General features: G+C 54.9%; 1 protein-coding gene across 1 annotated transcript; it reads right to left on the bottom strand.

Annotated features, from left to right (window-relative positions):
• Positions 1-1,754: 1,754 nt before the first annotated feature.
• Positions 1,755-16,703, bottom strand: ALKBH5 (alkB homolog 5, RNA demethylase). Its single transcript, XM_038151373.1, has 5 exons — positions 16,413-16,703; positions 15,415-16,237; positions 9,444-9,524; positions 5,061-5,216; positions 1,755-3,482 (listed from the first exon to the last, which is right to left on the bottom strand). Exons 2-5 carry the CDS (start codon positions 16,137-16,139, stop codon positions 3,299-3,301), a joined length of 1,146 nt encoding a protein of 381 aa, XP_038007301.1. The 5' UTR covers positions 16,140-16,237; positions 16,413-16,703; the 3' UTR covers positions 1,755-3,298.
• Between the last annotated feature and the right edge of the window lie 307 nt (positions 16,704-17,010).

Below are 17,010 nucleotides of genomic sequence, written 5' to 3'. Positions count from 1 at the left end.
TCTAGACCCTGGCCCCCTTGAGTCCTCCTCAAAGCCTGGCAGCTGTTTTGATCCACGGGCTTGGATAATTCCACCAGTGACCCTCCTTGAGATACGGTAAGAGTAACAAACCCCAATTCCTCCTGTTCTTAGTAGAAAAGCAGGGATGAACCCCAGCTTCCTCCCCCTTCCTTAGGAAAGACAGTTCTCCTGCTCTGGGCTGCGGGTCTGGGCACGTGGATTGTCACACGGGATGGAGCTCCCCGTTTGGGGCTGAGCACGGACACGCTGTGGGTGGATGGAGAGGTTGGACCACACACAACCAGATCACACACACACAAACCAGCGGGGTCAGGGCTGTGCACGAGCCTGGGGAGAAGTTCTGCCTCCAAACTCGAGCTCATCCCACTCCCTGCTGCTCAGCACCAGCCCCGTGCCACCAGCCTGACCTGATGCCTGCGTGCAGCCCAGCAGTGAAAACCAGGAATTCCGAGCCGCAGTTCCAACCAGACAGGCTACAGGAAGGATCCAGAGCTCTGGATCCGTGTGAAAAATGTCCTCTAGTTTCGAATCCAGGTTTCACTCTGATGTTGTTCAGTGCAAAAGAGTTAAAAAACCACGTTATCTACACATATACATCCGTGTCTATAGAAAATGTCTGTACAAGTGGGAAGATGGCCCTGCCTGCACGCTGGGGACTCCTCTCCTAAGGGATCCTGCTCCCTCTCTCTCCAAGGTGTCAAGCCCCAACCAGTCAGGCTAAAAACCAAGAGCAGAGGGTGGCTGGAGAGGAGCTCCTCCTGTGCCCCCAGCCACAGCTGCCAGCTCTGACCCACGGCATGGATGGGAGCAGGGAAGGGGGGGAAGCTCCCGAGCAGGACATGCAGGAATACCAAACCAAGCTGGGAAAGGAATCTCGCACATGTACAGCCTGCACGAGGACTGGGATGAGGAGGTGGCCTGGACCAGGCTAGAGATGTAAGACCTCAGCATCTCATCCCGTGGAAGTCCTGCTCTGGGAAGCAGCTGTGGAAAGGCCAGCTGCTCCAGCTTCATTTTGAGCTGACACCAGGGTAGAGGATCCATACTGGAGAGGTAGGGATAAAATTGGGAGCCAGGAGGTGAGAGCTGAGACCTCTGGCAGTGACCTCTGTCACCGTCTGCACCCACAGCAGAGCCTGGCACCGTGACAGGAACAGGGCACAGCCAGGATGGATCCAGAAAGACAAAGCCATCAGGAGGAGAAGGGATGGATCTCTGCTCCCTGCGTGCAGTTTGCTGTCAGGGGAATGCCAAGCTGCCCAAAACAGGGGGTTTGTAGCCAAGAGCTGGCCTGGATTCGCAGCAGAAAGCTGGGAGGGTGAGGAACATCGCTCCAAATGCTACGTGTGGTCTGAAAATGGCATTTTCAAGGTTTCACAAGCAGCAGAAGCACAAACTTTTGGATCTCTGGACTGACAAGACACACTCCTTCAGAGGCTGTGCCTCAGCACAGAGCCAGTGGGGGCTCTCACCAGGAAAAGTCTTGGATAATCAGACAGGCACTGGGGACCTCACCAACACCCCCACAGCCAGCTGAAGGTGATGGCAATGTCCTCTGAGCTCATGGGACAAGATCCAGCCCAAGCAGAACCCCAACACCAGGTGAAAATCAGCAGGGAAGGAAAGGGACAGTGGGACCCAGATGTCAGCAAATGTCCTCGATCAGCACTGCAGGGAACAACGCCTGGGTGGTTGTTTTAGACCAGGAGCCCCTCAAGACAGCAGCAAACAAGTTTCAAAATATATTACATCTTTTTATTGCCAAGCGTGCAGACCATGAAGTGTGTGGGGGACACGACACTAAGAAAAACTACAATTGGAGGGAGGGCAAAGCAGTAAAAATTTAAAAATAAGACTACTCCTTACAACTGCCAACACTTGGGTTCAAAGAATCAACTGGAGGAAGTTTTCCTTAAAAGTACAGCTCTAAATATGGCATTGGGCCCCAAACTTTGCAAACACCAAGGCTTTGGTCTGGGCTAACACAAACCAGGTGGGAGAAGAGGATGATGATGGCAGATGCTCTATCACAACTCCACAGGGCTGAACGCCTGATTCTTCTCAGCATTTCCTGTAGCAACCAGAAAACTCCCTACCTCAGGAACACAGGCAGGAATAAGCCAGGAGGAAGCAGGCAATTTCAGTGCTGGATGCACTGAACTGGGGCCAAACTCGAGCCCTGCAGTGTCCCTGCTCCCAGAGCCAGCCTCGGAGGGGACAGAGCTGCTCAGCTCCCCCAGGGCCACAGCAGCTCCTGCTCCATGAGAGTGCAGCCAGTCCCCCGGGTTGGGACACTGTGCTGGGAATGCTGCACCAACTCAGCTCTCTCCACCTGGAAGGGGCAGTGGAGAAGGGCTCTTCCCCGGGGGTCCCAAGGCACAAACCCTCACAAGCACAGCGTCTCCTACTCCTCTTTGCTATCCCCAGCTCTGGGAAGCAGCACGTGCTCAGTGTGATCCCTCACTTGGCAGCCCTGAGATTCCAATATGGATCTCAGGACAATGCTGGGCCACGTTTCCTTCCTCCTCCACCACAGCCCCAGTCAGACCAGCACTGAGAAACCAGAGCTCTAGTACATTCTTCTTGGAGAGGGCAGCGCAGGGACACAGGGCTGCGAGCCCACGCTGGCTTGGGAAAAGGGTCTGGAAAGGAAACCTACGGCATTTAAAACACTAAAGTGCAACAAAAATGTCCTAAACCCTTTGAAATCGATCGCAGCAAGAGGGGTCTGCAAAGCTTCAAACTTCCAGTTACTGCAGGGCACCCTTAAAACAGACCCAACAACCACCAGGTAAAAATGACCAAGGAGCCCTCTGGTGAAACAAGGAATACGAGCCCACCATGGAATTTCAGCTCCCGGGGTCAAACATCATATTTAGAACATTTGGAAAGGAAAAGTGTTAAAGAAAAAAAAAAAAACCCAACCAAAAACCAAAACAAAAATACAATTCTTGAATCTTGCGCAATGAAACAGTTAAACTTTTTGGTGTTTTCAAAAGAAATCCCAACAGACAACCTGGCATAACTTTATCTGCTTCCTAAGGGAGAGGTGCCCGCTTGACCCATGACTCAGGACACCACGTGCACTGGACATGTTCCATCCTCACGTATGTCTCAGCATTCCTCCATTCATAAAACCAAATCCTTCCTGTTTACTCTTCAGCCTGAAAGGAAAAACCAAAACTGAAGCTAGATGGAAGATAGCCAGAGGGAGGAGAAAGTTTTCACAGACTGGAGGCCAATCTCATCAGCTCCACGAGCCTGGCAAGTGCAATCCTCAGTGTCGCCTCATTTTGACTTTCCTGGCGGGGCTGCCGTCCTCCTCCTCGTCGTCACAGTCCTCCGTGTACTCGTAAGACCTTCGCCAATAGTTCTCAGAGCTGAAGTTGCTCCGTCTCCTATGTTTTGGTAAGAGGACTGAACGCCTGTTCTCCTCCTTATCCATTTCTAGGATCCGTGGCCTGTGGAGAGGGAGAAAACACGAGTGAGAGCACAGCACGAGGGGATCCAGGAGCTCCTCCTGGATGCTGTCTGCAGCTTACCTGCCGTGACAGCTCTGCCTGTTTTCCCACTGCTTTCCCAGCACTGGGCACTTGGCAGAGCAGGAACAGATCACCAAACTGCAGCTCCCTAGAGGAGCTTTGCTATGATGGGCCAGTTCCTTCCCTTCCCAAGGCAAGCTTTGGCCTTTACCTCCACCAGAACACTTCCAGTCAACCTCTTTTTTTTTTTACTTGCAGCTTGTGGCCCCAAGTAAAATCCCTTGGGCAGAGGGGTCTGTCTCTACTGCAGCAGAATTTAGAGCACAGAGCTGAGCTCCTTATGGTGCACGATCACACCACAGCTCCAAAATCCTTTGTCCTCTACAGTGTAATTGTTATTTCTGCAGAGTTGCTTCTGATCACTTTCTAGCAGGACTGGGTTGGTGGGCTGCACACACCACTTACTTTATCTGAGTAATTCCTGAGAGATCCCACTATGATATCCATGAGAACTACCTGTTCTACTGGAGCCTCTGAGGCCAGAGAAAAACATGTTTTTCACACCCATCTGCTGCAGGAGCCTATGCAAGCCATCCCCCACAGCCTGATAAGGTCACATCAGGCTGAAAAACAGCTCAGAGGGATGTGCACATTTGTCCCGCATGATCGCTCCTCTAATCGGACACCGGCCCTCTGCGTGCTCCCAGGGAGCTGCAGCTGCAGCCCAGCCTCAGCCCTTCATCCATCTTCCAGCCTGCATCCAGGTGAATGAACACTGCTCACAAACAAAGCATCCCCACCCTCCTCCCTCCAGGACAGGTTCAAACAGGGCACGGCAGCCAAGCCCCACGACCAAGTCAACTTTTGGGTTGTACCCGTTGTGCAGAGAATGCCAGCTGGACCCTCAGGAAGCTCTGCAATTGGAATATGCAGGACAGCTGGCAGAGTGGCTGTCACTCACAGCCAGCAGCGTGCTCACACCAAGGTGTTTAAGGGGAGCCTTGCTGCAGAGCTCAAGCTTGTCTGAAACCTCAGCAAGGAGCTTCCCTGAAGGTCAGGCTTAAACATCCACACGGTCTGGTTTCTCACACAAAAATATACACACAGAGCTCTGGAATCAAAACAGGCCTGAGAAGCTTCCCAAGAAGTCCTTAACCTTTCCCAGATAGCAAACCCTCACGCTCCCTCCCAGGACTGCTTTCATAATATAGTTTAACGCAGCTGCACAGGTTGCTTGGCAATAGAGGTCAGAAATGATTAGCTGCAGGGAAACTATTGTTCTGAACGACTGCATTATCAAAAGCCAGCCAAATCTATTGCTTCTTCATTATGCCACTCACAGGATAAACAATGTAAGCTGCTTACAGCCAGAGCTCAGCCTCCACAAGTCTGGGAGGAACATATCAAGAGCTCATTCTGATAAAACAGATCTGGGCATTGCAGAAAGCACCTGGCAGGTGCAAATCAGAACGGTTTAAAATATGTTCTGAGGCCAGGGACTTCAGCTATGCACTGATCCAGAGACAACATCCCAAACAATGGATGAGATGATCCTACCTGTGGGCAGCATCAGGATCTGCTTTGCGATGGGACCGCTTTGGTTTGAGGATCTGGTCCCGGTTGCTTCCCGACAGGCGGTCAGAGTTATAACCTGGTGGCAACACAGAGCTACTCAGGGATTTTGTTTCCAATCGAGGTGCATCTAGTCTTGTTCTGCAAATATTGAAAGAGAAGAGAATTTGCAAGGAGTTTCTACAGAGTCACAGCAGAGCCCTCCATCTCAACCACACAGCTCAGGAGGAGGGGCAGGAATACCACACTCCACAGCACAGCAAGCTGCAGCTTTGTGGTACTAGAAGCTTCACAGAATGTTTTAAGTTGGAGGGGACCTTGAAGATCCTCTCATTTCCAACCCCCTGCCACAGGCAGGAACACCTTCCACTGGACCAGACTGCTCCAAGCCATGTCCACCTTGGCCTTGGACGCTTTCAAGGATGGGGCGGCCACAACTTCTCTGGGCAACCTGTGCCAGGGCCTCAGCACCCTCACAGGAAAGGATTTTTTCCTTATATCTAATTTAAACACACTCTCTGCCAGTTTGAAGCCATTGTCTTTTATCCTGCCTCGGCTTAGGGACACACAGTCACGAGGTGAATGCAGAAGGTGCTGAGCTCACTGCAAGCCCAGCTCTGGGACAAGGAGCAGAGCTGCTGGAGCAGCTGTGAAATCCCATGAAATCACTTGGCAATAACTCACAGCTCCAGTTAAGCCACCTGGGTGGGAGATGCCCTGCAAAAGCATCATCACCTGCAACAGTAATAACTGCTTCCACCTGGAAACTCCCTCCTGCCCACGGATCTCCCGGGGTCAGGTGTTCCTCAGCTTGATTACAAAGTGCAAAGAGTTGAAGTACGAGTCAGGAGAAGGTGTAGCAAACAGAAGCTGCACCATACATCCCTTCCAGCAGCTCTGCACACACTCAAGCTATGCTGGAGAGCAAGCACAGCTCATCCCAAAAGAGAACTGTCACAGGGCTGTAGCCATGCACAGGTGGAGGAGGCAGCAAACATGAAGAGGGAGAACCATTACTTGCTCTCCAGTGCTGAACTTCAGCTCCTGAGGGAGGTTTCCACAGGAGAATCCCAATCTGAACTTCCATTAGGAAGCACATCCAGTTGCCAAGCTTCTCTCTGCCATCAGGGAGAGCCTCTTCAGCTGATGAGGGTGATGCCAGTCTGGCACAGGCAGAGCTGGGCATGGCAGCCTGAGTCTGCCCAGCATGCCAGAAACAAGGAACACTTCCACAGGCTGCCAGGTTGGAGCCTGTGCTAGGCCATGCTGTCATCCTGAGCTGTTCTCAGCTCCAGGGCTGGACCCAGTCCAGCCCCAACACCAAATGCCTTGAAGATCCTGCCCGTGACAAGGGAGGTGTTTTAAATACCTCAAATACAACAGCAACTGCAGGGCTGCAATTCTAACAGACCAACCCCCAGAACACTGCAAGGGCAAGGGAACACCAGCCATGCTCCCTCTGGCCAGGTGCAAGGAGAGGTGACACTAAAACGGAGAACAATATACCTACAAATAGAGAAACTCTGCTTATGAGAGTGAAAGCAGAATGGCAGCAAAAGCCTCTAAAATTGCTTTCAAGACCCGGTTGAGTAGTTCTCATTTCTATACCCACCTCCCACGTTACCTCTCCCAGCATCTCAAAAATTGAGAGCACCATTCCTCCCCTCCTCTGGCTCAAAGCACTCCCAAACCCTGCTGGCTCCCGGCAGCCCTGCCATCCAACACAGGAAACACCGAGCACCCGAGTGTTTATGACCTGCTTGGTAACCACACAGCTCTGGAGAACCCTGCAGAACCCCACTGCTCCTCCAGCTCCCACAGCTTTGCTCTCCTGCTGCTGTCAGCGAGGAGCAGAGGCGAGAGCAGAGCCAGACTCAAACGCCTGGGACCCAGCGGGCTCTGGCAGAACTCGGAGCCGAACATCCCTGCTCCAGCTGGGATGATCCAGCTGATCTGATCCGGAAAGCTCAGGGCTGATCCTCACCACGAAGAAGAGGAAGAGGACTTTTACAAGGCTGCTGGCTGCTCCCGTGCTTGCAGGCCAGCAGGGGAAGGAGCTGCTTTCGTGGTTGCACAACAGCCTGTTCCAGGCACAGATCCGGGCAGCGGGAACGGCGCTGGCGCAGCAATGCCGGCACAGGCAAAGGGCACGCTGCGCGCCCAGGGACACGCAGGGGACACGGGGAGGTGGCCGCCCTGGCCGGGGATAAGCAGCAATTAATAAGCTCTATTTGGCAGCAATCACAGCCCAGCCTTTGGCAAACGTCGCCACGGATTCACCACAGCTGCGGAGGCTACGCAGAAATAATTACCAGGGGGGTTGTGCTTTGCTGGAGAGAAAAATCCTGGTGTGGTTTCATCTGGTTTGTCTGTCGGGTTAGCCCCTCACTGTCTGATGGGCAGAGACACTTCTGCACTGACATGAAGCATATCAGGCCCCAAAAATGAGGGTGGATGGGCAAACAAAGGCAGCAGAGCTTCAGGCTCTGTCCCTTCAGCAGGAACGCAGCAGGTCAGCTGGGTGCAACCAGGGAGACCTCACTGCTCCTCCCAGGACTTAAAGGAGGCTTACAAAAAACACAGAGGACAACTTTTTACACTGGGAGATGGTCATAAGACAAGAGGGACCAGTGTTAAACTAAAAGAGGGATGATTTAGATTGGATATTAGAAAGAAATCCTTTGCTCAGAGAGCAGTGAAGCACTGGCACAGGTTGCCCAGAGTTGCCCAGGTTGGACGGGGCTCTGAGCATCCTGGTCTAGTGGAAGGTGTCCTTGCCCATGGCAGGGGATGAAACAAGGTGATGTTTAAGGTCCCTTCTTGCCCTGATGCACTTTGAGGGCAGCCAGGCTTGACTGAAACAATCCAACACCCTCAGCTTACCAAGGCTGGAGAAAGCAAGAGGCAGAGCCAGTTTAAACAGGTACACTGGACATCTGCACCAGTTTGGGCAGCTTTAGCTTATTTACCTGAGTCTGTCTTTTCCAGAAAACTGCTCCACAACCTAGGACAGGCAGCTTCTCATTCCCAAAGTCCAACCAAGCAGCTACAAGACTTGGAGATGCCTCCTTGTCAGCACTTGTGCTGCTCTTCCCTGGCTGCTCCAACACCACGAACACAACAGCTGTAAGTTCTTATCACAGCCTCTTGCCCCACACCTCACGTGGCCATACCCAGCTGTGGGGTGGCTTGGCTACAGCCTGCCTTTCACCCCACTCTATCTCCTACCACATCTCATCCTGCCTCCCTGGGTCTGGGCTGATTTTGCTTGGCTAATGCCTCAGGGCTGCTGTTTTTCCTGCCTTCATTCCATGGGTTTCTCTAACCAGATGTCCAACTCCACTCCACTGGCTTCGTGCCATATCCTCATAATGTTGCCAGACTTGTTTTGAAACCAACTAAGCTATCCAAAAGCTCATCCAGTCTGGATCCAGACCACTTGCCTGCGAGCCTTATGCCAGCCTGGGCCACAACCACAGCCCTGCCACCAATGCCCACGTTTTTGGCTGGGTTTACCAGACTCAAAGTGTGTATTTTCATTTACAAAGACGCTTCTTGACAGCAGAATTACGGCCAACACCTTCCAAGGCACAGTCAGCAGGGGTCAATGTGTGGCAGTCACACATTTCGGTCTCCTAGTAGAAGGAACTGATAGGAGAGGACGTTTCTAGGCAGAAAAGAAGGTTTAACTGAGGGATTTTGGGGTGGGGTTAGTTTACTTTGTCTCTCATTTTCTTAAGAGCTTTAGGAACAAGCACTGATTGATGAAATGCAATCAAGAGTGATCTTCTAGAACAGGAAGCCCCTTTCTAAAACAGCTTATGGAGCTTGGCTTCCCAACACAGACACAAGGACAAGCTCTGTAGTGAGCACTGAACTCTCTGCATGTTTCCCTCCAAAGCCAGTGTCTTCGTCTCTCCCCAGGAAACAAAAGCCATGATACCAAGAAAATTTTCTCTGCTTCACAGGACATTGTTCACCACAAGCATCAGCTTCAAAAGACCATCCAGGTAACTCACACATGTATCACATGAGCAGACACCTGAACACACAGCCCAAAACAAGACAGTTTGATACCCTGGTGTTTGGAGCTGGGCAGCCAAAGGAAAGGCACCAGCAGGGCTTGCAACCCCAGACATTACAACAAAACGATGCTGCACAGAGCCAAGAAGTGATGAACCCTGCAGGAACAGGTTCCAGCCACTTCCACTGCCGGGTACAGCGAGACACGAGCGAGCCTCAGAGCGACACCTGATCAAGGTGCAACATCAAGCCAGCAAATTAACAAGGCAGGCAGTTTTCAAGTGTTTAAGCATCATGACACCACATCCACGTTTATCTTGCTGTCTGGAGGGCTTCAACACTTACTTTCGGAGGATGATGACAGCTCTCCTCTCCTTGATGTCCTGTGGTCGAATGCAGTGTGTGATTTCGTCGGCCGCATACCCACTGACAACAGAAACAAAAAGCCACCATCAGGGAGATGCCAGGCAGAAGCAGAAAGTGGTTTCCAGCCTCAACGACTCAGTTTGGCCAGTACTTCCTAACTTCCACCAGGAATTCCTCCTCCAAACACCACCCCCCAGGCACACAGGAGCTAGACTTGCAGGAAGGAACAAACATTGGGAAAGAATGAGGACAGGCAGGGGGGTTTTGGGGGGGTTTCATGACTCAGTTTTTCAGCCCATCCCAGAGGAAACTGCCACTTGCTCCAGCACTGTGAATAAAACATGCAGAAATGTAGAACTGTAGATTCAGACGATTAATTTATGAAGAAATTAGAAAGCAACAGGGGGAAAAATGAGCACATTCCTCCAAAGCATCATCTCAAATATGCCCATGAGAAAAACAATCTCTCACAGCTCAGATGTGCAGCACACCCAGACCCAAACATGTCACACACCAAGGAGGTTTTCCAGTCACAGAGGGGTGCAGTCATGCAGAGCTGAGCCTCTCACCCCTTTTTCCTGCTCATCATCCTCCCCATCATGGGGCATATCCTCAGCCACCACAAGAACATCACCAGCCCTTACCCAGTGCTCGTGGGGTAACCTACAAATTCAGACCTGCAAACCAAACTGCACTCCTCTAAAACCTCCCTGGAACAGGGTGAAACAGCTCCCTGGGCCGAGGAAAAGCCAGGCTCAAGCAGTGGCTGTTGTCAGCAGGAGTGTTTCACTGGGTGACAAGACTCCAGACACTCCACACTTTCAGCAGGCTGGAGAAAAGCCACGGCCAAGGACAGCCTCAGCTTCTCACGACACACTGGAGCATTTCCTCATGGCTGCTTCTGTTTCCAGCTGGGCTCCCGTGCCCAGCAGAGCAGGTGAAATCACCGTGGGCCCGTGGAGAGCAGCCACCACACCTGCTCTGACACACACACCGTGCTGGGAGCACATCCCGTCACTCCGAGGGTGTGAGCAGCAGATCCCAGCGGTGGGGCCTGCCCTCTGCCTGCCGTTTGGAGACTGTCAGCTCACCGAGAGCCTTCTGGAGTCCAGCAGGGGCAAAAGACAGGCTGAACGCCTTCAGAGCTTCCTGAAACACCCAACAAGGGCAGCAACACCTTGGAAGGCACTTGGGTGAAGGCTGCTCAAACCTGCACACCCAGCCTGAAGCAGAAATCAGCAGGCTCAGTGTCCCCACAAGGCTTTTTCGTGCCACTGCTGGCAGGCAGGGTCAGGGGCTGGCAGGTTATTCAGGACACCCTGAGCAGAGAACAGAGCTCGCACACACAAGTCTTCTCTGGGGACAGGACCGGGTTTCCTTGATCTGGTTAGATAACCCACCCACTCAGCCAGAAACACCTCCTCACACACAGATTTACTGCCCTGCCAGGAGAGCTGCAAGCCTAAGGCCTGACCAGCTGAAGCAGGGGTGGTGTCCAGCCCCACCGTGCTCCAGGCATTGCAGAACACGACAAGGGGCTCGTGATGATGCTTTATTATGTTCCTGCAATCTCTGAGTCAAGCTCCAGTGAATTCATGAATATCACCCACGTTAGCATTCAACCCAGCATCCTCAGCAGCACCCTGAACAGGGAAAGGTCTGCTTCCAGACCTGCTTCCAGACCCACAAGGTATCAGCCTGGACACTCCTTTTCACTCCTTCCCAGGCAAGAACACTCTTTCCAGATCACTTCCAAAGTGGTACCAGGAAGTTTGTGGTCCCAGATGCACACAGGCAGCTCTGAAAAACAACCCCACAACTCTGGTCTGAGACCACAAGGGGGACACACCAGCCTGCCCCAGTGCCAAACTGGTGTGGAAAACTCTGCATTAAATCATACACAGTGATGGTGTGCCTCTGCACAGGCAGAGAAATGAAAGAAAAGGATTATTTGGTTGTATCACACTCATGCTGCCTTGTGCCAGCGTGAACTTCTCACCCACTGCCCAGCCTTGCACGCCTTGAGGAGGGGTGAAGGGGCAGACCCTGAAGAAAAACACCCATAAATGATATCAAGGGTCTACACACAGATTTCTTGCCCAGAGAAGAAACTCAAAACAACCTGGAAAGGAAAATATAATTCCCATCCACAAGAACACCTGAGTGTGACATCTCCATCCCAGAGCGTTTTCCAGAAGAACACTGATGTTTTCCACACACTACCCCAAAACCAGACCCCAATTCCAAACTCACCTGCCAAACCTTACACCCCCAACTCTTCCCTGAGTCTTTTTCCACCCAGAAGAGCTGCTGCTGATCCAGAACTGATTCACACAGAGATAAAAGTGGATATTTTCGTGCAAACATCACCAGAAAGGAAGCCTTGAAGTTCTACAGACTCTAACAAGAAAAGCTTGAACAAATCTCTGCCTCATCACCACTGGCACACGTGGAACTTCCTCTGCACCAACAGCCTGTTCTGAGGGATCAGGCTATTTTGGAGCAGGCAGCTGCAGACAGATCCCTCCAGCTGGGAAGGAAGGAGGTTCATCCTCCAGCGACTCCAACCTGCTCTGATTCTGCTTCCCTCAGGCACGCCTCAGGACAACAGGAGGGACACACATCACAGCACTCCCCTGCCATTACAAACAGCCAGGAGACGACCTGGAGCACTCTCCAGCTGCGGGAGGGAAGCCCGTACGGCACGAGCTCTGGGAACTTGGGAAATGTTACCTGTGCCTTTCGCTCCTCCAGCTGCAGCTGCACTCTTTCCAAAGCTCAGACAACACACCTGGCAGTGTCAGGGCTGAGATTTGCTTCCTGTGACAGCAGCTGCAGGGCAGGGATCCACCTGGAACTCCCCATCCCAGCTGGCTCCACACACCCTCTGCTCCCTTCCTTTTTCCCAGCCCAAGCATTCTCAAAGCACACGTTCTCCAGATGAAAAGGCAAATTGCTCCATCTCCCCTCCACTGCTTCTATCGATCGATGCTCACCGAATTATTGTTAAAATAAGAAAAATCCACAAAGTGGAGAGGTGAGCAGCCCTTCCCCAGGAGCTGAGGGGTCACAGGACTGGGATCCAGCAGCACACACTGAGCTGATGCTTCCTCCTGGCCTGGCTGCCACTGGGACAAACCTGCAGGAGCTCCTGCTTCCCAGGGCTGCGGGACAAGAGGGGACTGCAGGAGGTCACCTTCTAGATCACAAAACCTACAAGAGCAAATCTTCCCTGCAGATGTGAAAGGAGAGGAGAAAGAGCCTTGCTGGAAGAGGGAAGGGCTCATGAGCAGGTCATGGGGTGGCTCAGCCTTTGCCTTCTGGCAGAGGGGCACAGAATCTTGTTCCACCTCACCTGTCATTTGAGGTCTGAACACTTTCCAAGGAGCCTGAGGCAGGTTCAGTGTTGGCAAACACCACATCCTGCTTCGGGGCAGGCAAACAAAATCAAGGGAGGGAAACGAGCAAAGCTCCTCTGCAAAATCCCTCCTGGGTCAGCAGCTGTGAAATTAGAAGCAGGAACGGGACAGGGGCAATCTGGGGCCAGTGTGAGAGTGCTGTGGGGTCACAGAGAGGGATCTGACAGCTTCCTTTAGATCCTCAGGACTTCCACACAGCCCCGAACACACACAGCTTCCCTGGAAAGGCTGCAGGCCAGGGGCAGCCACTGACCCAGCAGGATTTGAATCCCAGACATTACAGGCATGCCACCTCTATCCGTGCCCGGTCCCCATCTCCAGGGCAACTGCCTCCAGCAGCTGTTTACCCAGAGGAGAAAACGCCAAGTTTGGGGAGTTGACTTAGTCATGAGCAAGGGCTGGATTTGGTGCCACACCCCTGAGCACGGTCTGCATCTCCCCTGCTCCCTCCTCCCGATTGCTGGGGGGAGATGGGAGACCAGGAATTGATCCCAGACTGGATCCTGTCAACACGGAACTGCCACTCTAGCAGAATCTCTCTTAAGTGAGTGTAAAGTACCTGCTAACTGCTGTACCAAATTTGAAATAATCTCTGTTTTAAAGTTTACTGCTTGCTGGAAGGCAGAACATCTGACCGTGATCAAGCTGCAGCGGGTGGGTCAGAAAGCAGCCCTTGGATTTGGAGGGAAAATATATTTCAGATATCTTCATCTGTTTTGTGGGATTGCTTCAGCCACAGGAACAAACTGATTACAGCACCTGAGTGACACTGGCCAACAACCCAAACACCCCTAGAGACACCTCACTCCAATTCCATGAACCCCGAGCCAGCAGCCTCTTCCCAGCAGTTTTGAAGGAAGAGCAAAGGTCTGGAATAAGAAAACATCATTCTCTGGTCCTGGAGAAGAGAAAGCATCTCTCCTTCCTCCCACCATCCTCCACTGCAGATCCTCCTCCAGAGTTTTTCAAGAGGCTTTGACTGCAAGACTTGAGGCTGACCCTGCATTAGCAGCTCTGCCAGAATGCTTCCAAGCAGGATAAAACTCTCACTGTCCTTAAAAAAAAGAAGGCCTCTGGCTGTAAAAGGAAGGACAACTATTTATCCAGGCCTGACGAAGAAAGACAGCAAAGGGGTTTGCATCAGGAGCAGGAAAATTAGGGTAGAAAGTTTCCCTCCTGGTATCTCAGAGAAGTCAGGGAGCAGAGCAGCTGCCTCACACCCAGCAGTTCACCCCTGGGGATGGAGCTTTGCTCGGCAGTAAACTGATACAGAGCAGGATGGGTCCCCTTGGGTCCCGTTTCACAAAATCACCCCGACCTCTGCCCCCCGAGTCCTGTCAAACCACCAGAGAAGGAGCAAATGTCCTCAGCGCCACTCCCGCCTCCCTCTGCAGCCTCCCTCATCCCTGGCTAATCCACACAAGTTACCTAACACCGGGGTATGGCAAGGATTAGTTAATGTTTGTGCAGCTTTTCCCAGATAAAAGCGACGCGAGATCTCAGCATTTATTATTGATGCACCAGTCAAGGAGGCCGTGTGTTTGTGGGGGGAAAAAAATTCCTTCCCGAACCCTGCAGCGATCAATTTACAAGCCAAAGCAAGGGATTGTATTACAGCCTGGGAGCCCGGAAAACCGGCCTGGACCTTCACCAGTCCAAAAAAACCACCCCTGAAGGAGGATAGAGCTGGTAGCACTGCTGGCACAGTCCTGGTGATCCCTGCTCCTGGCAGGGAGCACTCTGACCTTCAGGGACTGGCAGCCCCGGTGCCAGGCTTCGAGCTGCCCTCCCCAGGAGCTGGCCACCAGCGGGATCCCTGCGCTCCAGCCCCTCCTGTCCCCTTACCTGTCTGTCCCCTCACCTGTCTGCTCCGCTCCCAGCCCGTACCGGGAGGCAGCGGGATTAGGAAGCAGGCGTTTCCCGGTGCCAACCCCAGCTTTACTGCCGGCCAACTGCGTGACCTTGGGCAGGTCATTCCACCTTCCAGGGCTCTTCCTCAACACACACCGAGTCCCTTCCTGTGCCCGTGACCTGCTGCACTTCCAAGTGACAATCACGAGGGGCTCTGCGCTCCGGTCTCCCTGTCGTCACTGGGCAGGGGAAGGCTCAGCATTCCCAGTTTACAGACTGGGGAAGACGAGGCCATTCACACCTCCTCTCCACGATTAAGGTCAGGTCAGAGAAGCACCGGCCCGAGCTAAGAATAGACCCAGGAGCCCCGTCCCTACAGCTGCTCCGCTCTGACCACTCTTGGGCAAAGGATCCATTTTGTGTCTCACCGTGTTACTTTAACCGTTCACAGCAACTCAGCGGCTCGCTCCCACCAGAATTCGCCTCCCACCCAAATCCTCACCCACCACGACGGCAGGACTCCCCCTCCCCAAAATCCCTGCTTCCCCCCCTTCCACCCCAGCGAGCCCCTGAGCACCTACAGGCGAGGGAGAAGGAGCCCGAGGCGCCGTCGGGGCGCGCATCCGTGCGCCTCGTGATCCGCGTTACACAACCGGGGCTCGGCGACGCGGCCGACTCACCTGAGCACCGTGACGCTGCCCCTCTTCACGGGCAGGAACAGAACGGGCTCCGACACCCTGATGGGCTTGAACTGGAATTTACAGCCGAAGCAGAGCGCCGAGTCGCTGAAGAAGGACACGGAGACGATGGGCCTCTCAAAGATATGGATGGGGTCCACGTGGGAGACAATGCAGCCCCCCGGCTGGTAGTCGTTGATGACGGCACTGTTCACAAAGCCCTCGGGGATCACCCGGTGCTCCACCAGCTTCCTGATCACCAGGTCGTGCACCCACTCGGGGATGGCGTCCACCTCCCCCCGCGGGTACAGGCGCTCCTGGCCGGGGCCTCGCCGCTGCAGCTGAGACCCGTAGGTGTAGCCTTCCCCGAAAAAATACTTGTTCCGCAGCGGCGCCCGATCCACCGTGTGCTCCTTGTAGAGCCCCTTCTCCGCCCGGGACACCACGTCCTCGATGCGCGCCTCGATCTTGGCGCACTCCTCGGCGCTGAAGAGGCGAAGCTGGCGGATGCCGCTCTTCACTTTGCGAGCTTCCTCCTCCTCTTTCTGCTCCTCGTAGTCGCTGGGCTCGGAGCCGGAGTCCTCCTGGTGCCGCCGCTTGCGGTCGTACGGCGGTTCGGGGGGCTCCCGCGGGAGGCCGCCGCCGCCGCCGCCGCCTTTGTGGCCGTCCCGGTAGGGCATCATGGACTTGAGCTTCTCCCGCAGGTCCGTGTAGCCGCTGCCGGCCATGGCGCGTCCGCAGCCCCCGCCTCTATCGATCCCGGCGCTGCAGGCGGCGGCGGGCGGCGGCGGGGGACGCGCAGCTGCTGCTCATGGCACCCGCCGCCCTGCCGGGAGAGAGAGCCCCGCAGGACGGGGAGGTGAGGACGGGATCCCGGTACCGCGCCAGACCCTCTCCCGCCGCCCCCTCCCCGGGAGATGGGACCCCGCTCCCGGCGGACAGAGCTCCCGCGCTCTCCCTCCCTCCCGGGGCAGGGGCGGCCCGGCGGACGCCACACTCACGGCTTGGCCCGGGGCGGGCGCGGACAACGCTGCCGGTGCCGGTGCTCACGCGGCGGCAGGGCCTGGCACATTCCCAGCGGCGGCCCCGGACTCCCTGCCCGTTCCCACCGCCGCGGCTCTGCCCATGGCGGGCGACAACCGGAGGAGGTGTGGGGGGTCCCGTGCCGTGCCGGGGGACAGCGGCGGGCGGGGGTCTGGCGCGGCCCTTCCCGCTACGTCACCAGGAGCCGGCCCGACATCCCGGATCGCCGCGGGGCCGCCCCGCCCCGCCGCGCACGCGCCGCCGCCGCCGGCCCCGCCCCTCTCGCGCACGTACGGACGGAGCGCGCGACCCGGCCCCGCCCCCCCCCGCGCGCGCGCGCCCACCGGCGCCGTTAACCGGCAACGGCAGCTCCGCCCCCGCCCCGCCCCGCGCGGCGCTGATTGGCCGGGGGGCGGCCGCGAGCCCCGCGGGCCGGCGGCTGATTGGGCGGTTGGAGCGCGCGCGCGCGCGGCGGCGGCGGGGAGGCAGGGAGGGAGGGGCGCGGAGGTGGCGGAGGGCGCGCGGCGCCGGCGCCTCCTGGCGGACGAGACGAGCGCGACAGGCGGGCGGGAGCGA

The sequence above is a fragment of the Motacilla alba genome, chromosome 14, assembly GCF_015832195.1.
Source record: "Motacilla alba alba isolate MOTALB_02 chromosome 14, Motacilla_alba_V1.0_pri, whole genome shotgun sequence".
Classification (NCBI taxonomy): domain Eukaryota; kingdom Metazoa; phylum Chordata; class Aves; order Passeriformes; family Motacillidae; genus Motacilla; species Motacilla alba.
The sequence above is the reverse complement of the archived record's forward strand: the minus strand, read 5'-3'. Positions and strand labels throughout refer to the sequence as shown.